Consider the following 23,534-nt stretch of genomic DNA (forward strand, 5'->3'; position numbering starts at 1 on the left):
CTCTGCTCATCCTGGCAGGAGAGACGAGCTAGATCAATATCTCCACAAGCTGGTCGACCTTGGTTATAAGTATGGTGGTTTTTCTTTTTATGATTATCACCGTTCTTTTTCTGCCAAGGCAGCGGCTACTCTTTCACAGTTCAAGCAGGGCACCAATTGGGCAATCTTAGACACTGAATTGTTTTGTAGACATTTTGCGGGGCTCAGGGCGCCGCTGTGCGGGGTATGCCAATCTTCTACCCACACCACCAATTGGTGTTCTGCTTCCACTGAGGGCGCATCCGCTTCTGAAGGAGCGGCAGTCAGGGGCCAAGCAGGTCCTACGGTCGATAAATTGGGTAGGCCAGTTCACTATCTTGGGAACGCCCAGATATGCAATAATTTCAATCTATCAGCCTGCCGCTTCAGTCAGTGTAGGCTCTTGCACATCTGCTCCATCTGCCATAGGGCCCATCCAAAAAGTCAGAGTCCTAAAAGATCCGGGGCGGACGCATGACTAAGCGGGGTTAATCACCAAGTGCTACGATCCTACTTAGGTGATCATCCGTCTCCGGGCTTTGTTGACTTCCTTTGCGAAGGTTTTCGGCATGGCTTTGACACGGGCATGATTTGTGTACCTCATGACACGTATGAGTGCAGGAACCTGCAGTCTGCAGAAAATCATCCAGTGATAGTGACAGAGCTTCTCAACCAAGAGGTTCTTAAAAAATTTGTGATCGGCCCTTTTGATAGAACGCCATTCAGTCAATGGAGGATTAATCTGATAGGAGTTGCGTGCGGAAAATTTTCAAATAAATACCGATTAATATATGACTTGTCGGCACCTCATTCTTGCAGCACACCTAGCGTTAATTCCCTCATACCATCGGAGGAAGTCACATTAAAGTACACATCAGTTGACGCGGCTATACAGAGAATTTTACAGTTAGGGACTGGCACATGGCTGTCTAAAGCCGACATTTCTGACGCTTTTAAGCTACTGCCAATACGACCTGACCTCTGGCCTTGGCACGGCATTAAATGGAATGGTCTATATTACTTTGCGACTCGTTTGACCTTCGGGGCCAAAAGCAGCCCGTGGTTGTTCGACTCATTCGCCTCAGCCCTCGAATGGATCCTCATTAACCACTGGTCATGTGAGTACGTGTTGCATTATCTAGACGATTTTCTGCTGTTGGAAGCCCCTGCCAGTGAGCCTAAGGATTTAAGAACTCTTCTTTCAGTGTTCCGGAACCTAAATGTTCCTGTGGCGGATAGGAAGGTTGAAGGGCCGTCAACCTCAATCACCTTTCTGGGCATCATCCTTGACACCATGAGGTTAGAGGCCAGACTGCCTCAAGACAAATTGGATAGAATTCGTTCAGTCCTTCATAGGTTCTCTCAGACCATGGTGACCAATCGTCAGCAGCTCCAGAGTCTGTTGGGAATGCTAAATTTCGCCGTAAGAATCATTCCCCAAGGGCGTGCATTCGTCTCCAGACTGCTGGCCCTGTTGCCATCTGCCCCTGATCCTGACTCTCCAGTTATGCTTGATCAAGCGGCCCGGGCAGACCTAATCATGTGGGACAATTATTTGGCAAATTGGAACGGGGTTGCCATGTTCGTTCCAAAGGCTGACGAATTCTCTCCAATTGTTACATCTGATGCCGCAGCTTCAGGTGGATATGCAGCCATTTTCAAGTCCCACTGGTTGTGGGAAGCTTGGCCTCCAGAAACCCTCCAATGGCCAGAGTTCTCTACCACCTCAGCCCTGCTGGAAATAATACCCATAGTTGCGGCAGCACTAACCTGGGGTCATCTCTGGCGAGGTAAAACAGTCGTTTTCTTCACGGACAATACAGCTACTAGGGATATCATCTGTAAGGGTAGATCCAAGCTACTCAGTATCATGTCTTTCCTGAGGAAACTGACTCACACCGCTTTAATGGATAATTTTCACATTGAATGTGTGCATATCGAGGGAAAAAAGAATCTAGCAGCTGATGCCTTATCACGCTTTGACTTCCAGGCGTTCCGGCAACTCATGCCAGAAGCGGACCAGACGGCTACCACGCCACCTCCTTTCAACACTCTGACGCTGGATTGAATATTCTGCATGCAGGAGCAATTAATCTGATCAATCAGTCCCTCGCCAAGACCACGGCTAGATCTTACAGAACAGCCTGGAGGGCTTTCCTCAGTTTCCAGCAGTTACACCCTTCACCCTCACCTTTCAGCATACAGTATATCCTATCCTTCGTATACTTTTGCCACATTTCCAAAAAATTATCACATAATTCCATCCGTTTGTATTTGGCTGGGGTTCAGCATTTCCATTCACTTAGTCATCCCAGTTCTCCGTCCATTATCAGTTCTCATGCCATCAAAGCAGCCTTGAAGGGCATTCTGAAGTCTGAGAAGCCCAAACCTGCAGCTAGAGCACCACTGTCAGTAACTACCTTCCAGCAGATTAGCATTACTCTTGACAATAACCCATTTGGTCTGGGGGGAAGCCTTGTAATCAAGGCTGCAATGTATTTAAGCTTTTATGGGTTCCTCCGGCCAGGAGAATTTACACGAACCAATTATGGGTCAGATTTCCTCCTGATCAGACATCTGGTCCCCACCGACTCAGGATACCAGCTTTTGTTAGACCACACCAAAACCCAACAGATCACACAAGCCCGGGTAGAATATTTCCCCACTAACAACCCTTGGTGCCCGGTGAGAGTGCTACGTCTATTACTAGAGTCCCTCCGGGGACAATCACCCGAGTCGCCTTTACTCCCGTTTCCGATTCTGGCACTTACTACCAAAGACTTCGTCAAACACATTAGAATCTTGGTGTGCAGTACGGGTATCAACCCAGAAACCATCACTGGTCATTAATTTAGGATAGGGGCGGCTTCATCGGCTTCCAGGCATGGTGTTCCTGCTCACATTATTAAAAGACTGGGGCGGTGGAACTCGCATTGTTTCCAACTGTATGTCCCTAACCCACGAACTGAAATTGCCGGAGCTTTCAATGTATTGGCTAACGTGTAAAAATGCATTGTTACTTTCATTAAATTACTTTCCCTACAAGTTGGTGTTTTGCCCACTTCTTACTTCAGGCTTACCTATACGGCCGGACAGGCACACATCAGGCTTATGTTTGTTAGGGTAAGCCGCACACACTTCTTGGTAAGAATCCGACCATAAGTGGTGGTTAGCCTGTATAGGCTAATCTAATTTATGGGAGGAGTCTGGAGGCGTATTTATACTTACTCCCAGGGGCAGGGGAAGATCCGACTGCTCCGGTTCCCCCACCCTCCACTCCCTCTTTTTATTCAGTATACATAGATATTTTCTTAGGGGTAGCCCACTTCTTACTTCAGGCTTACCTATACGGCCGGACAGGCACACATCAGGCTTATGTTTGTTACGGTAAGCCGCACACACTTCTTGGTAAGAATCCGACCATAAATGTATTTTATCATATTATATACTGAACATTTCTTATATATCCATGTATTTTATTTTATAAATATATATATATATATTTCTACACACTATTTAATATATATATATGGCAACTTGGTCTTTCACTGGCCCACTCAGCAGGATATAATACCTCGACTTTTGTGATATTATCCTTCACTGGTTTCCCTGGCTGATTTGAAAAGGATGCAAGTGTATACAAGATTAGGCAGAAGAAAGAGGCAAAGCAAGTTATAAGAACTTCTAAAGGGCAAGCAGAAGAAAAACTAGCTCAGTCTATGAAAAAAGGGGATAACAAAGAATATAAAAGAGAGCGCTCCATAGCGTAAAACCGACTGGGTAGGTATTGGTAGAAGGATTATTTTTAAAACCTCTTACCCCAGGTGGTTGTGTGAGCTCACACACAACAATGGACAGCGTGTAAGGATTGTTAGAGCCCGGTCTGCAGCCTCCCAACCAAGTAGATAGCGACAAATGGACTTCAAATGGTCTTTTGCGGCGCTGACTCGGAACAGGCATATCAGGTGAGTATAAAAGGTTTATTAAAATGCAACGCATTTCTCTGCACATGGGCGGCTTCATCAGGCATGGTAATCACAGGAAGGGGGGACTTATATACAGAGAAAAAGTTAACTCTTTAACAACTTTTGTATCAGGAATAAAAGATTATAAAGTTACAGAAAATACAAGTTACACATCATAAAAACTTTCAGCATAGCATGCAAACTCACTGTGGGAGGTAAGCAAATCTGTGCATAATATTTGCTTTATTTTGTATTGTGTTTTTTGATGTGTGAACACGCTCTAATTTCCAGGGGTGTATCTATTCTGTCTTTTAGTGTGTGAACACGCTCTGATTTCAAGGAGTGTATCTATGTTTATACCGATGAAACGCGTTGCATTTTAATAAACCTTTTATACTCACCTGATGTGCCTGTTCCGAGTCAGCGCCGCAAAAAAGGGGATAAGACATTCTTCAGATATATAAATGAAAAAAGGAAATTAAAACAAGGAATAACTAAATTAAAAACAAAGGAAGGAAGGTATGTAGAAGAGAATAAAGGGGTAGTGGACTGCCTTAATGAATACTTCTGTTCAGTTTTTACAGTAGAAAAAGAAGGAAAAGGACCTCAATTAGGGAGAAAGACTAATTAATCATTTGATGCATGTGTCTTTACAGAGGAAGAGGTTCTATGTTTGCTGTCTAAAGGTAAGATAAATAAGTCACAGGGACCTGATGGGATACACCCAAAATTATTAAAAGAGCTTAGTGGTCTATTACTTCCCTCCCCTCCCTTATGCAGACTATCAGCCAATACTCTACGTATAGTAACTTTAAACTAAACCCTTCTAAATGTGAGGCACTGAATATTACTTTACCTCCCCACATGGTACTCCATTTGAAAACGTCATATCCTTTTAAATGGCAACCAAGTTTCCTTAAATACTTAGGCATACTTGTCCCCGCGCGTCTCGCTGACACCTACAAATTAAACTTCCCACCCCTTCTCCTTTCACTAAAGTCTGATCTAACCAGGTGCCAACATAAGGACTTTTCCTGGATAGGTAAGATAAATATTTTCAAAATGAGTGTCCTCCCTAGACTTCTTTAGCTCTTTTCTTGTATACCGACTCACTTACCTCGTACCTTCTTTAAAGAAATATCAACACTCCAAGCTGGATTTATTTGGACGCACAAACGCCCTAGATTGGCGCGTCATGTCTTAATCCGGCCTAAGAGTAGCGGGGGGTTTAGCCTTACCAGATTACCTTTCCTACTACGTAGCAGTGATCCTGAACAGGGTTCTAGACTGTTTCCATCAACGCCATGTGAAACAATGGATTCAATTGGAAGCAGTTATGTCTTGCATAGAACCTAAATCTCTGTTGTTATGGCTCTCTCACTACTCATCTTCAAGTTCCAAACGACTCCAATCTCTCCCCCCCCCCCCCCGTTTTACACTCTATAGCTAGAGCTTCTACATCATACATACAGAACTCTCACACCCAAATGGACCACTCACGCCATTATTTAACAACCCTGACTTCCCGCCAGCTACCTCAGCCACCTCCTTTCTATCCTTTACCAGGAACTCGGGTACCACCTTTAGAATCTCAAATCCATAACTGATCTGTTGCCAAACCAAATCCCAACACCATTACATCTTTACCATTATGCGCAACTTAAGCACTTTTTTTGCACAAATGTTAGGATATTGGATTTGCATAGGCCTCTCACTAAATTCGAACACCTCTGTACTCTTAATGACCCTTTACCTCATGCTATAAGTGTGCTTTAAGTAAGGACTCTATTGGTAAAAAAAAACAACAACTACCTGCACATGCGCCGGAAGATGCCGCAGATTCGTCGCTGAGCCATGGAAGAAACAGGAAGAAAAGATTTGCCTTGGACATCAGAAGATAGGAAGGACAGAAGCAAGAACACACCCCCCAACATCCCACTTACCGAACACAACATGGCGGAGGCCGAGGTGCACAGCAAGCCACTGGAAGAAAAAGGGGCCAGCTTCCGGATCTTCACAAAAGGTAAGAAAATACATATATACATAATCACAACACACATAAAAAAACACATACTTATACACACATAACATACAAACATAATAACAAAAAACAGTATAAACAAGGGAGAACCCATTTAAATTTCAGTTGAGTTCTGACCATTCTTCTAGTTTGCCTAAATCCATTTCCATTTGGCATATCCCTTCAGGAACATCAACCCTGTTACATATCTTTGTGTCATCAGCAAAAAGACATGCCTTACCATCGAGACCTTTTGCAATATCACTAATGAAGATATTAAACAAAATTGGTCCCAGTACAGATCCCTGTGGTACCCCACTGGTGACAAGACCTTGCTCTGAATATTCTCCATTGACTACAACCCTCTGTTGTCTGTTACTCAGCCATTGCCTAATCCACTCAACAATACGGGAGTCCAAACTCAATCACTGTAGTTAATGGATAAGTCTTCTATGTGGGACAGTGTCAAAAGCCTTACTAAAATCTAGATATGCGATGTCTACTGCCCTTCCGCCATCTATTATTTTAGTTACCTAATCAAAAAAACCAATAAGATTTGTTTGACATGATCTCCCTTAAGTAAACCCATGTTGTTTTTCATCTTGCAATCCATGAGATTTTAGATGTTTCACAATCCTATCCTTTAGTAGGGTTTCCATTAACATCCCCACTATTGATGTCAGACTAATTGGCCTATAGCTGCTTGATTCCCCCCTACTATTTTTCTTGTGAATAGGCACGACATTTGCTAATTTCCAATCTTCCGGGACGACTCCTGTTACCAGTGATTGGTTAAAGGGGTACCCCGCTGCTCAGCGTTTGGAACAAACTCTTCTGAACACTGGAGCCAGCATCGGGAGCTTGTGACGCCATAGCCCTGCCCCCTCATGACATCACGCCCCACCCCCTCAATGCAAGTCTATGAGAGGGGGCGTGGCAGCAGTGACGCCCCCTCCCATAGACTTGCATCGAGGGGGCGGGGCTATGACATCACGAGCTCCCGAAGCCTGCTCCAGCATTCGGAACAGTTTGTTCCAAACGCTGAGCAGTGGAGTACAACTTTAAATAAATCTGTTAACGGTTTTGTTAGTTCACCACTAAGCTCTTTTTTTTTTTTTTTTTCAAAATAAATTTCTTATTAGATTTACTATGTTACAGAACAAAAATATCGTAAGGGCACACAAAGTATACAGGCTCTCCATGTAGGTGTAAAATGAGATCAGGACGTTACGTAAGTAAGGCCCATTCAATGTAATACTGAGAGGTTAAAGATAGCCTGGAGAGGCCGGACTTGAAAATCTGTCATAATCAGGTAGAATCCACATTTAGAGCCAAGTATCATGGTCTCACTAAGAGACACGGTCAGTAGCTTGTGCCATGTTAAATGAGCAGGGGGATGATAATTAGTAAGAGGGAGAGGGTAAACAGAAGAGAAGGGAAGTAGTATGAGACAGGAGCGTAGGAAGGAGGAGGAAGGAGGAGGGTGTCAAACAAGGAAAGTGAAAGAGGTAGGACAAGGCGATTAGTGGAGAGTTAGAATGTAAGGGATCTACTTACTCCGCGAGGGAACCGCGTCAGGGTGTCCGAGACCTCCGCTACCACAGGTGACCATCTGGGTGCTTGGAAAAAGTGTCATGCATGTACGTGAATCAGGAGACTAACGAGCGCCTTCCCACATCAATTGGCCAAGTGCAGTAAAGTGTAATCTGTAGAAGAGAAAAATTCTGTCCAGGGTTGCCATACTGCAGTGTAAGTGGTCAACTGGGTTGGGGAGTCCGCTCGCAGTTCCTCCATTCTATGTAGTCGTGCAATTTCCTGAAGACAGGAAGAAATTGTGGTGGGTGAATGCGCGAGTACGCAAGTGCTACGCTAACAGTGTAGCGTATGTTAGGTCTACGCTAATAGTGTAGCTTCGCGCAAGCACAGACAGTTTGTCAATTAGAGAAAAAAAAAAACATTATTGGTAAAAAAAAAAAAACTACCTGCACATGCGCCGGATGAGGCCGCAGATTCGTCGCTGAGCCACGGAAGAAACAGGAAGAAAAGATTAGCCTCGGACGTCAGAAGATAGGAAGGACAGAAGCAAGAACACACCCCCCGACATCCCACTTACCGAACACAACATGGCGGAGGCCGAGGTGCACAGCAAGCCACTGGAAGAAAAAGGGGCCAGCTTCCAGATCTTCACAAAAGGTAAGAAAATACATATATACATAATCACAACACACATAAAAAAGACACATACTTATACACATCACACACAAACATAATAACAAAAAACAGTATAAGCAAGGGAGAACCCCTTTAATGTGGCTAAGTGCAAGATAATGCAACTGGGGCGTAAAAATCCAAGGGCAGAATACAGAGTATTTGACACAGTCCTGACCTCAGTAGCTGAGGAAAGGGATTTAGGGGTCATTATTTCAAAAGACTTGAATGTAGGCAGACAATGTAATAGAGCAGCAGGAAATGTTTGCAGAATGCTTGGATGTATAGGGAGAGGTATAACCAGTAGAAAGAAGGAAGTGCTCATGCCGCTGTACAGAACACTGGTGAGACCTCACTTGGAGTTTTGTGCACAGTACTGGAGACCGTATCTCCAAAAGGATATAGATACTCTAGAGAGAGTTCAGAGAAGAGCTAGTACATAGATTGCAGGATAAAACTTACCAGGAAAGATTAAAGAACCTTAACATGTATAGCTTTGGAAGAAAGAAGAGAAAGAGGGGATATGATAGAAACTTTTAAATATTTAAAGGGAATCATCACAGTAAAGGAGGAGAGCATATTTAAAAGAAGAAAAACTACCGCAAGAAGACATAGTTTTAAATAAGAGGGGCAAAGGTTTAAAAGTAATATCAGGAAGTATTACTTTACTGAGAGAGTAGTGGATGCATGGAATAGCCTTCCTGCAAAAGTGGTAGCAGAAAATACAGTGAAGGAGTTTATTGGGGTACTCCTTTGGATAGGGGATAAGATGTCAGATCGCCGGGGTCCCGCTGCTGGGGACCCTGGGGATCGCCGCTGCAGCACCACGCTATCATTACTGCACAGAGCGAGATCGCTCTGCGCGTAATGACGGGCAATACAGGGTCCGGAGCATCGTTACATCACGGCTCCGCCCCTTGTGATGTCACGGCCCGCCCCCATCAATACAAGTCTATGGGAGGGGGCGTGGCGGTCATCACGCCTACTGCCATAGACTTGCATTAAGGGGACGGGCCGTGATGTCATGAGGGGCGGAGCCATGACGTCACGCTGCTCCGGCCCCTTTATCGCCCGTCATTACGCACAGAGCAAACGCTGGGATCCCCGGGATCCTCAGCAGTGGGACCGCGGCTATCTGACATCTTATCCCCTATCCTTTGGATAGGGGATAAGATGCTAGGGGCGGAGTACCCCTTTAAGCATGCATGGGATAAACATAAGGCTATCCTTCATATGAGTTATGGCAGGCGACCATTGATAGAATTCAGTTTATTGAGCAGACTAGATGGGCCAAATAGTTCTTATCTGCCGACACATTCTGTCTTTCTTTGTTTCTATACTTGTTTTTTGTATATTGTGCAGACTTAACTACTTCAGGACGAAGGGCATACCTGTACGCCCCTCACCCGGTCCCGGTGTTTAAAACGGGGTCATACCGTGACCCCGCATCACACCGGGTCAGTCCCGGCTGCTATTCATAGCCGGGACCCTGGGCTAATAGCGTACGGCACCGATCATTGTGCCGCACACTATTAACCCTTTAGACGCTGCGATCAAAGTTGACTGCTGTGTCTACAAATGAAAGTAAATGCTTCCCGGCAGCTCAGTCGGGCTGATCGGGATAAAATCGCGATGTCCCGATCAGCTAGGATGTGAGCGGAGACCCCCTTACCTTGCTCCGTCGCGTCCAATCGGCGTTTGAGCTACAGACTTGAGCAATCGAGCCCCTATCTCGTGGATCCATGCAAAGCTATGGCTTTGCAGGGATCAGGGTAAGAGATCAGTATCGTTAATTAAACCGCAATGGCGTACGCGCAAAAAAAATTCCAAAGTCCAAAATAGCGTATTTTGGTCACTTTTTATATCATGAAAAAATTAATAAAAAGCTATCAAAAAGTCCGATCAATACAAAAATGGTACCGATAAAAACTTCAGAACACGGCACAAATAATCCTCATACCGGCCCATATGCGGAAAAATAAAAAAGTTATAGGGGTTAGAAGATGAGAATTTTTAACGATTTTTAACGTATAAATTTTCCTGCATGCAGCTATGATTTTTTTTTCCGAAGTACGACAATATCCAACCTATATAAGTAGGGTATCATTTTAACTGTATGGGCCTACAGAATAAAGATAAGGTGTTATTTTTACCGAAAAATGCGATGAGTAGAAAAGCCAAAGTTACAAAATGACATTTTTTCTTCAATTTTGTCGCACAATGAATTAATTTTTTTCCGTTCCGCCGTGGAATTTTTGGTAAAATGACTGATGTCACTGAAAAGTAGAATTGGTGGCGCAAAAAATAAGTCATCAGAAGGAATTTTATGTGCAAAATTGAAAGCGTTATGATTTTTAGAAGGTGATGAGGGAAAAATTAAAATGCAAAAACGGAAAAACCCTGCGTCCTTAAAAGGTTAATAATGGAAGCACAAGCTTCCGAAACTCTGTGTCCGCAATTTACCAGTTCCACAATGGTGTGTACCCCAAAGCCCCCCCCCCCCCACCCCGATTTTCTGGACATCCCAGACGACCGGAGCTCTTTTGCATATTTACGCCCGCTCTGCAGCAACCGTCTACAGGTCGGTGGCATGTGGCATGTGTTCAACCCGTCCAGGTAAGCAGTTTGCGTTTTTATTCCTTCACCCTACCTACTTTAGGTAATGGCACCAGGTAGCGCTACCCTTTTGTTTTGTTTTTTTGTCTCTATGTACATTGGATTCAGAACATTAGTAATGCAACCAGAATGGTCGCCAAAAGTAGAGACAAAAGATACTCTATAAAGGAAACCAGGTAAAGAAAAGTGACGCTGCAATCCCAACAATTCACGTGTTCCAAAAGTTTAAATATGTAACTATCCACCCCTAACACCATGTTCCAAGGTAGCATTGAAAACAAGGAACCTCCTCCTCTATTGTGACCAACATCCAATGAACTGGAGGGCGCTCAGAAACCATATTCCAAATAGACAGACATGGTCTGTCTATCGAACGCAAGTATATACAAAAACAACTAAATGTCCAGTGCTCATAGGAGAGGGGGAAAGGAATATAATGCAATATAAAGGTTGTCAGTCTGTACAGCTCCATCCCACATGATGGAGGTGTGAAGGCTGTCAGGAGTAGTATAGCTAATCACTTTTCTCCTAATAAGCTTGATTTAATCCTTTGTCTTGTTATGCTAATTCTGCAGAACAAGTATTTCTTTTTTAATGACTTGTATTATTTACAGATATCTGGCACCACCTTGGGCACAAATGTGGCACCCACTTATGCCAATATGTACATAGCGGTGCTGGAGGAAATGTATGTTAATGTGTCCCACCACTCCAGGAATCTACTTGGATGGTGGAAATACATTGATGATATGTTTCTTATCTGGTCGGATTAAGAGAGTGAACTACAGGATTTTCATACTTACCCTGATGACATTGACCCTCCAATTAAATTTACTTTAACTTGTTCAAAGTCTATGTTTCAATTTTAGGACGATAGGCTCGTTACTGAATTATATACCAAACCCACCGACTGTAACTTTGTGCTTCATTTTAACAGCTGCCTTCCACACACGATGGTGCATTCTCTCCCAATTAATCAACTCATGCAGGCGAGACACATTATCAGTGGGAAAGAGCAGGTGGAATGGACATTAGACAGAATTACTAACTTTTTTTTCAATAGAGGATATCCATCTGACTTATTAGAAACAAGTAAAGCTAAGGTCTTAGCCATAAATAGGAATAAACTAATTCATGAATCAAACCTGAAAAAAATCTACCCCTAGAGTATCTTTTGTCTCTACTTTTGGTGACCCTTCTGGTCACATTGCTAATGTTCTGAATCGACATTGGAACCTCTTGAAAAGGGGCCTTCCTGAGATTCCGAAGTTTAACCATCTTCCCCTGGTTTCTTATAGGTGACACCCTAACCTTAAAGATAGCTGGTTAAGACAGATATTTCACTTAAATCAAAGACAGAAATGTTATGTTAAATGTATCACTGTTGCCAGTGAGCAAACCATAGTGAAGTAAACCATAGTGAGTGTGACCTCAAATTCGTACTTCTTGATCATTTACCACCATCTAAACGGGGTGGTGACCATATTAGTAAGCTGAAAAGACTTGAATTAAAGTGGATTTTTCTGTAACCCCAAATATTTATAATGCTTGAGATTTGAATGATATCTGAACTTTGTTTGATATCCCCCATGATATATGTTTTTTTTTTTTTTTTTTGACAACTCATCATGTTGGTATTGAATGGTTTCTTATGATTTTTTCTTGTGTGTGTGGTTACTCTAGTCATCACCCTGTCGTTAATTTCCCCCTTTCGTTTTCCTTTTTTTCTTGTATTTGATTTATATTTGTCTTTTTGATGGTCATAGGTATTATATACTTTGGGTCCGAAGGCATGATTGTTACGTATGTGGAGCACCCCCAGATGAATACCCAAAATACAGGGTGCCCCCTGACCACCGGCCAGACAGGTGATTCTCCACCGTGAACATGTGATATGTAACATGACGTGGAGATGTGCCTAATATGTTATTATAATTGCATGTGGATGGCTGCAGTTTTTTGAGACTATACACCCATTGTGCATTGAAACTTCTTTGACCATGTTTATGACATGTTTATCTTTAGTATACTTCATCTTAATGCTATCCTATGTATATGTCTCTTAATATGGGTTAACATTTTTAGATTTACTTTATTTACATATAACGTGTACAAATGAATATTAATTGTCAATTTGTTTGAACTCATAGATATATATAGCACTGTATTAATCACATGTTTTATGCTTAAAAATGGCTGCAAAGACAGCTGAAACATTGCACCTATGTGTTGTTATGGAATAAAGCTACCACATTTTTGCATGTATTGGCTTTCTGTGGCGTCCTTTTGTCTTTGGCTAGATTTACATTTTATATTATTATATATTTAAATGTAAATATAGATAAATATAGATATGCATATGTTTATAAACATTCGCTGTCGGTTACCGGCTCTACCGTAGGGACGGGCTGCACCTCAATGGGGAGGGTGCAGCTTTGCTTGGGGAGAAGATGGCTAGAAGGGTGGAGGAGTGTTTAAACTAGGGACTTGGGGGGGGAGGGAACCTACAGCAAAGAGGGGGAAGATAGTGTAGATAGAGAGGTGGGAATTATAAATGTACCTGGGGGTGGAGCGGAGGGAGGGGTTAGAATAGTTAATAGGAATAGGCTTCATAGGAAAATAAAACTTACACCCTTGAATCCCATTAACCCCAATAACATAAAGGATGGAAATGTAAAGTGTATGTTCACAAATGCCAGAAGCCTAGCAAATAAAATGGGGGAGCTTGAGGCCTTGATACTGGAGGAACATATTGATATAGTTGGGGTCACTGAGACATGGCTGGACTCCTCGCATGACTGGGCTGTCAATCTGCAGGGGTTTACATTGTTTCGCAAGGATAGAATGAACAGAAAAGGTGGTGGAGTCTGTCTGTATGTAAGAAGTGGTATGAAAGTCAGTGTGAACGATGCCATAGTGTGTGATGATTTTGAGGAGGTGGAATCACTGTGGGTAGAATTACAAAAGGAGGGAAATACTGAAAAAATAATACTTGGTGTAATCTACAGACCCCCTAATATCACTGAAGAGATAGAAGTTCGGCTTCATAAACAAATAGAGAGGGCCGCCCGGGCAGGTACAGCGGTAATAATGGGAGATTTTAACTATCCAGATATAGATTGGGGTCCGGGGTTGGCTAAAACTACAAAGGGGCGACAATTTCTAAATTTATTGCAGGATAATTTTATGGGCCAGTTTGTGGAGGACCCAACAAGAAGTGATGCCTTGTTGGATCTGATCATTTCCAACAACGCAGAGCTGGTTGGTAATGTAACTGTGCGGGAAAACCTTGGTAATAGCGACCACAATATAGTTACTTTTGACTTAAAATGTAGAAAACAAAGACAGGCGGGGAAGGCAAAAACATATAACTTTAAAAAGGCAAATTTCCCTGGGCTGAGGGCTGCATTACAGGACATAGACTGGGGGGAGGTGTTCTCAAATACTGATACAGAAGGTAAATGGGACATCTTTAAATCAACTCTAAATAACTATACATCTAAATATATACCAAAGGGGAACAAATATAAACGATTAAAACTAAATCCTACATGGCTGACACATGATGTTAAAAGAGCAATAAACAACAAAAAAATAGCCTTCAAAAAATACAAATCTGATGGGTCAGCTATAACATTTAAACAGTACAAGGAGCTTAATAAAATCTGTAAAAATGTAATAAAAACAGCAAAAATTCAAAATGAGAGACAGGTGGCCAAAGAAAGCAAAACTAATCCTAAATATTTTTTTAGATATATAAATGCAAAAAAACCAAGGACAGAGCATGTAGGACCCCTTAATAATGATAATGGGGAGGTTGTCACAGGCGATCAAGAGAAGGCGGAGCTACTGAATGGGTTCTTTAGTTCTGTATACACTATGGAAGAAGGAGATGACATTGGCCAGGTCAGTGCTGGTAACACATCATGTAATGTACTGAACTGGCTTAATGTAGAGATGGTACAAGGTAAGTTAAGTGATATAAATGTAAGCAAATCCCCAGGGCCGGATGGACTACACCCAAGAGTTCTTAGAGAGGTAAGTTCAGTAATATCTGTACCCCTGTTCATGATATTTAGAGATTCTCTGGTGTCTGGTATTGTGCCAAGGGACTGGCGCAAGGCGAATGTGGTGCCAATCTTCAAAAAGGGCTCTAGGTCTTCCCCAGGAAACTATAGACCGGTAAGTTTAACGTGCATTGTGGGTAAATTGTTTGAAGGACTTATAAGGGATTACATACAGGAATACATAGGGGATAATTGTATTATAAGTGATAGCCAGCATGGGTTTACTAAGGATAGAAGTTGTCAAACCAATCTAATTTGCTTTTATGAAGAGGTGAGTAGAAGCCTTGACAGAGGAATGGCTGTGGATATAGTGTTTCTGGATTTTGCTAAAGCGTTTGATACTGTCCCTCACAGACGTCTGACAGGTAAGTTAAGGTCTTTGGGTTTGGAAATTTTAGTTTGTAACTGGATTGAACACTGGCTCATGGATCGTACCCAGAGAGTGGTGGTCAATGATTCGTACTCTGATTGGTCCCCGGTTATTAGTGGTGTACCCGAAGGTTCAGTACTGGGCCCGCTGTTGTTTAATTTATTTATCAATGATATAGAGGATGGTATTAACAGCTCTGTTTCTATCTTTGCAGATGACACCAAGCTTTGTAGCACGGTACAGTCTATAGAGGATGTGCATAAGTTACAAGATGACTTGGATAGACTAAGTGTCTGGGCATCCACTTGGCAAATGAGGTTCAATGTGGATAAATGTAAAGTTATGCATCTGGGTACTAATAACCTGCATGCATCGTATGTCTTAGGGGGGATTAAACTGTCAGAGTCACTGGTAGAGAAGGATCTGGGTGTACTTGTAGATCACAGACTACAGAATAGCATGCAATGTCAGGCTGCTGCTTCCAAAGCCGGCAGGATATTGTCATGTATCAAAAGAGGCATGGACTCAAGGGACAGGGACATAATACTCCCCCTTTATAAAGCATTGGTACGGCCTCACCTGGAATATGCTGTTCAGTTTTGGGCACCTGTCCATAAAAGGGACACTGCGGAGTTGGAAAGGGTGCAGAGACGCGCGACTAAACTAATATGGGGCATGGAACATCTTAATTATGAGGAGAGATTAAAGGAGTTACAATTGTTTAGTCTTGAGAAGAGACGTTTAAGGGGGGATATGATAAACGTATATAAGTATATTAATGGCCCATACAAAAAATATGGAGAAAAACTGTTCCAGGTTAAACCCCCCCAAAGGACGAGGGGGCACTCCCTCCGTCTGGAGAAGAAAAAGTTTAGTCTCAAGGGGCGACACGCCTTCTTTACCGTGAGGACTGTGAATTTATGGAACGGTCTACCTCAGGAACTGGTCACAGCAGGAACAATTAACAGCTTTAAAACAGGATTAGATAAATTCATGGAACAAAATAACATTAATGCTTATGAAGAAATATAAAATCCCATCCCTTCCCCAATATCGCGCCACACCCCTACCCCTTAATTCCCTGGTTGAACTTGATGGACATATGTCTTTTTTCGACCGTACTAACTATGTAACTATATCCCCATTCTGGCCTTGCTTGGGCACTATCTTGAGTTGGATAAGGGAACAAGCAGTCGCTGTGTCCAGACTTGATTTTTGACTGCTGCGCCGCAAGTAGTGGTCCATAAGAGGAATTCCCAGATATTGGGGGCAGCAGGAACCCTCTTTTTGTCTCTATGAGTGCTCTGTAAATTAAATCTGCAAAATGCTTCATTTTGAAATATGCATATGTCCCAACCTTTCAAAATATGCCCATTTTAGGAACTGTCCGGTGCAGAATAGGTTTGCTATGGGGATTTGCTCCTACTCTGGACAGAGGTGTCAGCAGAGAGCACTGTGGTCAGACAAAGGAAATTCAGAAAGAAAATAACTGCCTCTGGAATATACAGCAGCTGATAAGTACAGGAAGGGTTAAGATTTTTAAATAGAAGTAATTTGCTATTCTGTTTAATTAATCTGGCACCAGTTGATTAATAATAATAATAATAATGTTTTCCAGTGGAGTACCCCTTTAATTTTTAAAAGGGCTGGGAATCCTTGACTCTGGGGTGGGGGCTGATTTCATCTTATCTTTGCTAAGTTATGTTGAAAAGATGCCAAATGGAAAATTTGTTAGTGAGGAGACAATGCTTGAGAGATTACAACCACACTTTGGATATATGGATCTCTAGCCCTTCTGAGGAGTGTAATGCCAGCCGCTTCCCCGGCTAATAATTCATGACTGCAGCAAGTGAGATGTGGTGCAGTCAACAACTTTTGACATGTCTGATCAACATGCCAAAGTTATTTTTAAAGGAGATATATCATGGGGAAAAACCTATCCTCTATCCAAAGGATAGAGCATAAATTTTAGATTGTGGGGGGTCTGACTGCTGGGACCCCCTGAGATCTCCTGTACGGGGCCCCGACACGAAGCGGAGGCCGACAAGCCCCTCCAGATATCTCTATTGGTGTTCCGGAGATAGCCGAACGACTCTCCAATAGAGATATGGAGGAGGCGTAGCAACCCCGCTTCGTGCTGTGGTCGTGATGTGCTGCTACTGGGGAAAGCTGGGGCCCCATACAGGAGATTGAGGGGGGGCTCCCAGTGGTGAGACCCTGTGATCGAAAAATTATCTCCTATCCTTTGGATAGGGAATACGTTTTTCCCTATTAGGGTAGGGTCACACAGAATAGATCTGCAGCGTATTTTATGCTGCGGATCCGCCGATGACAGACCCTACAGTGTGCCTCCAGCTGTGCCTGCTTGTAGCGGCGATCTGCCGTAAACACAACTCTAAGCATGCTGTTTCAAACTGCTGACACTGTTAGATCACTGTTAGGGCTAGGAGATATATGGTAACTTTTATATATTGTCTGTGCCATAACATAGAAAAATGTCTTTAATCTCTGGTGCCAAGTGTCAAAGAGGTGTTTCCAAGCCCCATTGTGTACATACAGGGGGACATTTTCTATTGCCTTTACACCACTTTTATCTTCTAAAATCATGTTTTGTATGCTTTTTTGGTGGAACATTTTGCAAAGTTGTCTACTTTGGGGGACCGTACACAGCTTTATGCAGTGGACTTGTATTTATTAATTGCGCAAAACAATTTTAGAGGTGATTTTTTTGGCACAGAAAATCTACAAAAGCTACCTAGTGTCAGAAGGTAGAACCCTATTGAGACAGCCAGGGGATGCAGGAGCCGTCCCTCAGCATTGCTAAACTACAACTACTCCCATCAGGCTCCAGGCAGGAAAAATACTGCTGAGCTCTGCAGTATCACAATTCATAATCCCCGCCGGGAGCTCTGATTGGTGAATATCTACTGACCATTCAGAGCTCCCGGCGGGGATTATGAATTATGATACTGCAGAGCTCAGCTGTATATTCCCTGCTGGCGGTGAGTGCAGTGGAGCGGCATGTGGTGCCCACTTTTCAAATTAATAAATGCGGATCACAGCGGGTCTCAGGAGTATTACCCGCTGCGATCTGTCCCTCAGACCCTGGACTACAACTGCCATCATGGACAGAGTCTGTCCATAATGGTAGAAGTAGTCCAACACATTTCCAAAAGAGTCCCGCAGCTGGGGACAAGAGCCATCTCTCAGCACTGCAGTACTACAATTGCTTCCATCATGGATCAGAATATGTCCTATGATGGGAGTAGTAGTCCAAGGGTGGAGAAACAGATCGCACAGGGTCTCACTCCTGAGACCCGCTGCGATCTTAACTTATAAACCATAGAAGCTGGCTACTCTAAGCAGAGAATATAGATTCCCTGCCGGGCCCGATCTGTGTAGCTCCGCCCCCTAGTGATTATGTCAATAGGGGCAGAGCTACACTGAGCAGGCGGGAGCCAAGGTGGTAAGTATGGCTCTGTTCTCATTATGCATTTTGCCTAAAGGGAACAGAGTCTTTCTGCCAGTGTGTTCCTAAAAGAAGACTGTTACTTTACCACAGCCCCATCATTAACTACAGCCCCTATGATGGGAGTTGGAGTTTAGCAACAATTGGAGGCTCCCTGTTTAGGAACACACTGCATTATGTTGAGAGCACCAAAAATGTACTAACCCATTTTTTTTTTCTCATTTCATTTTTTCTCCCCTTATCATTGCAGAACTGTGAATGCGGAGGACTACGACTTATTTCAGATATGTGAATTCGGAGGACTTTAATTTAAGTAAAAGGGTTAACGAGGTCTGTGGTGGAGTGTTTTTTTAAATAAAATTATCTTTTCAATGTGTTGTGATTTTTATAATTGAATTTTCAGGCTAATTAGTGGAAGCCGTCTTGTAGAAAGAATCCATTATTAAGCCAAGCCAGGGCTTAGCGTTAGCCCCAATAACAGCTATCACTAACCCCCAATTAGTAACCTGGTACACACCTGCCCAGGGGTACCGGAAAGAGCCAGTACCAACAGGCCCCAAGTTTCAAATATGGCACTCCTGGGCCTAATGGGTAATAGCCCCTTGACTCCGGGCTGCATGACCCCACAGACAAAGCATCACGGAAACAATTGCCACCACAGAGAACCACACCAGTGTGAAACCTACAATGTGCTCCCTCCCTCAAAAACGCCTGGGCCGAATGGGTGAAGTGGAGTGCTGCCCATGGAAGGAAGGAGATACTACAAATGGACAACAAAAATAGAGAACCATAGTCGCACATCCACCATTTATGCTGAGAAGCAAGTAGATCAAAATACAAATGGTGGATGTGCGGCTAGGTTTCTCTATTCGTGTAGTACATTTGTAGTCTCTCCTTCTTCCATTGCCAGCACTTCACTCCACCCATTCGGCCCAGGCCTTTTTAATTAGCAGGAGACTGCATAATGGTTTCCTCCTAACATTCTCCCAGCCCTCTGGCAGGGAGCACATGGTAGGTGTTCACACTGGTGTGGTGCTCTGTGGCGGCCATTTTTTCTGTGATGCTTTGGCTGCGGGGTGGTACGGCCTGGAGCCAGGGGCTTGGTTGGGCAGCAGTGGAGCTGCCTGGCCACTGGGTCATTCCCCCAGTGGGCATGGTGTCTCGGAGGCAGTGGTCGCCGCCCGGTGCCACGCCAGTGTCGGGTTAGGGACCCGCTCTGACTAGGTGGCCTTGACGTGGCGTGAGGGCTTGTACTTTTTGATCAAAATGTATACTAACAACCTGTTAGTTTTTTTAAATTATGCTGAGAAGCAAGTAGATCAAAATACAAATGGGGGATGTACGGCTATGTTTTTCTATTTGTGTTGTAGATTTGTATATTACTTTTATTTAAAAAAATTAAATCCTTCCAGTACTTATAAGCTGCTGTATGCTACAGAGGAAATTATTTCCTTAATTTTTTTTCTGTCTGACCACAGTGCTCTCTGCTGACACCTCATTCCATGTCAGGAACTGTCCAGAGTAGGAGAAAATCCCCATAGCAAACCTCTCCTGCTTTGGACAGTTCCTGACACAGATAGAGGTGGCAGCAGAGAGCACGGTGGTCAGACAAAAAAGAACAACTCAACTTCCTCTGGAACATATAGCAGCTGATAAGTACTGGAAGGATTAAGATTTTTTTAAAGAAGTAATATACAAATCTGTTTAAAAAGTACCTGTCACCAAATAAACTGTTTTCAACTACCTCAGGCAATGTTCCCTAACTACTCCTAACACCCCTCCTGCCCTTAAAAACTATTTCAACAATTTAAAAAGCTGTGTATCATACCTTTCTTCTTGCTCACATAGTACAATTTGCCAGCAGGAGAAAGTGGGCATTTCCCAGCAGCCATGACATCACTGAAGCTTCTGCCATCACATTGTTGCAGCATTGTGATGAATAGAAGACCTCGTGCTCTGTGCATGTTTCAGTCTGTGTTGCTATCAGTGAGGCTCTCCTTCAGCTGTCAGTCTGTGTGGCTTTCTGTGAGAATCTGTGGAGCTTTGCTTTCTTTGCAGCTGACAATCAAGCTCCATGCAGAGAAACACTTCCAGAGTTCTCGGGAGGAGACCGAACTCACTGTATTAATTGTGGCTGGGAACAGAACAGAGCCACCTAGTGGCCATTTTTTATGTTCAGGTATGTCCTTAATATAATGATATACTGGCTAATGTCTAAATTTTAACATCAGTTTTGAGGGTTAGTTAATGTCATTGTTACATTTACCACAGTAGTGAACCTATATTGTGGTCCATAAATGCAGGACCTCTACCCCAGCTTACAGTGCACAACTGCACTTGGGAGTGAGGATCATCTGTTATTTTAGACCACATCGGTGAATTTGTCATTTTTTTATATTACATTTTAAACATATTTCTGTTGATAATTTGAAAAGCAAGTGAATGGGAAAGTGTCTGCAATTACACAAGGAACACTATATTAAAAGTTTTATTTGGTGACAGGTACTCTAACTTTCTGGCACCAGTTGATTTGAAAAAAAAAAAAATTCCACTGGAGTACCCCTTTAAATGTAGACTGCTAGTTCTATTTCCTTTTGATATTTTCTGTAATATGCAACATTGTATAAAACTAATGTATAATTGTATAAATATAGTATATAGGTTACACAAAAACTCACAGAAACATTATGATATTTAGTAATGTCCATTTCTTCAATGATTAACATAAATAACACTACATGCTTTAGCATTCCTTTTGCCCTGTTTTTGTTTTGTTTGTGACCATATTATTTAATTTGGAAAAAAGATATCTTATGAATGGACAGTACAGACATCTTTTTAATAATCTTTTTATACCTATGACAATGTGGCATTCTCCACCTCTAACAGAAAGGTTTCACATTCATCACAGACAGATTCTTTACTGTAAAATCAATTGAGACTGTGGAACTCTCTGCCACATGATGTTGTGATGGCTTACTCAAAATCCAAGTTTAAAGGGGGACCTGGATGTTTTTCTGGAAAATATAATATTACAAATGATGGATGCTAGATTTAAGGGGGAAAGAACGTTGATCCAGGGATTTATTCTGATTGCCATATTGGTGTCAAGAAGAAATTTTCCCCGTTATGAGGCAATTGGCATCTGCCTCAAAAGATGGTTTTGCCTTCCTCTGGATCAACGCAGTAACATTTTAGATTGAACTTAACCACTTAAGGACCTAGGGCCTTGACGTCCTGGTACTTAAGGACCCAGGGCGTATCCATACGCCCGTGGGAATTTCGGTCCCCGCCGCGCGCCGGGCGGGGACTGGAACGGGATGCCTGCTCATATCGTTCAGCAGGCATCCCGCGCAAATGCCCAGGGGGGACCCCCCCCCCCCATGTCGGCAATCGTGGCAGATCGTTGGTGAATTCACACTAACGATCTGCCGCGATTCGGGTCATACGGGTCACGTGTGACCCGCTGACCTGAAGATACAAGGTGATCAGGGGTGTACAATACACCCCCTATCATCCACTGTATCTATGGGGAGGTGGCAATTTCATCACCCCCCCCCCCCCCCCAGGAGCGCTGCTATTGGCTGGATCGATCGTCCAGCCAATAGCAGCCGGCGGGGGAGGGGTTAACTGCATCTTCTTGCAGCTCTGCCCGTTAGCGGAGTTCAGTCAGCGGGCAAAACTGCTCGAAGGTGCCATGGACCCCCCCCCCCTGTGAGGATTGGAGCCCCCTCAGGACTGACGATCCCCCATAGAGCAGGGACAGAAAACCCCCCAGGGAAAGGTAGGAAAAAATTGTGTTAATAGTATAAAACAGTAAAATAAAGGTTAAAAAAAATTCCCCCCCCCCTGACCCCCTTATAGGTCCACAAGGGTCTGCCTGAGATTTTTTAGCTTGACCTGGGCCCTATTAGGGGTTCAGGGCGCTGCATTTGGCCCCCCCATTTTTTTTGGGCCGCATCTTTTTATTTTTGTTCATATAACGGTGTGTGATTTCTAATCACACACCCTTATATATAGTATACACCAAGCAGACACACTACATACATCCCCGCCACCCCCCCACACACACCCCCTGACCCCGCCACCGCCCCCAGCCAACCGGCTCGCCGGGCATTTTCGGTAGCAGAGGCATACGCTTTTCTTGCCTCCAACTCCGAATCTGTCAGTGAGGACGATGAAGATCCAACATTACTGTGTTCTGCATCGTCCTCCTCATCATCTAGTACTGATGATGAGCCCCCTGCACGGCGGCGGAGACGCCGCCAGGCAAGGCCACGCACCCCCCATGAAAGTGCCCCAGTGGCTGGCACTAGTGCGAGTGGTGATGCCGCTCGTACTAGGAGTCCGACCCGCCAGGCGATTTTACCGGAGCCCCCTTCCGGTGAACCTGTCTGGAGACCCCTAGAGGGTTATCAGCCATGGATTCCGGAGTTTGTTGGCGGCTCCGAAATCCGGATTGACATGGCTGGGTTCACTGAATTTGACTATTTCAGTTATTTTTTCAGTGACAGCCTGGTCAATCTAATGGTGGAGCAGACGAATCTGTACGCCAGGCAGTTCATCGCCCACCACCCTGATTCTTTTTTGGCCAGGTCCAATGAATGGTACGCCGTCAGTGCAGCCGAAATGAGGACATTTTGGGGCCTCGTGCTTCACATGGGCCTGGTCAAAAAGCCAAGTGTCAGGCAGTACTGGAGCGGGGACGTCCTATACCAGACCCCGCTGTACAGTATGTCCATGGCACGGAAGCGGTTCGAGGCCATTATGCAGATAATGCGGCATGTCCACCCCCGAAGTG

At 43.7% G+C, this 23,534-nt stretch overlaps 1 protein-coding gene and 1 long non-coding RNA gene across 12 annotated transcripts in view; both read right to left on the reverse strand.

Annotated features, from left to right (window-relative positions):
• Positions 1–23,534, reverse strand: part of LOC130362415 (uncharacterized) — a 149,319-nt gene that overhangs the window by 11,976 nt on the left and 113,809 nt on the right. For all 11 annotated transcript variants that reach the window (XM_056566844.1, XM_056566847.1, XM_056566842.1 and 8 more), the window contains 2 exons: positions 5,927–5,995; positions 5,796–5,830 (listed from right to left, as the gene is read on the reverse strand). In XM_056566844.1, the coding sequence (XP_056422819.1) occupies positions 5,796–5,830; positions 5,927–5,995 (104 nt within the window). The remainder of the gene's footprint in view (positions 1–5,795; positions 5,831–5,926; positions 5,996–23,534) is intronic.
• Positions 7,567–8,185, reverse strand: LOC130362416 (uncharacterized). Its single transcript, XR_008891411.1, has 3 exons — positions 8,117–8,185; positions 7,986–8,020; positions 7,567–7,709 (listed from the first exon to the last, which is right to left on the reverse strand). It is a non-coding gene; the product is annotated as an uncharacterized LOC130362416 (long non-coding RNA).

This window comes from Hyla sarda, chromosome 3, assembly GCF_029499605.1.
Source record: "Hyla sarda isolate aHylSar1 chromosome 3, aHylSar1.hap1, whole genome shotgun sequence".
In the NCBI taxonomy this organism is placed as follows: domain Eukaryota; kingdom Metazoa; phylum Chordata; class Amphibia; order Anura; family Hylidae; genus Hyla; species Hyla sarda.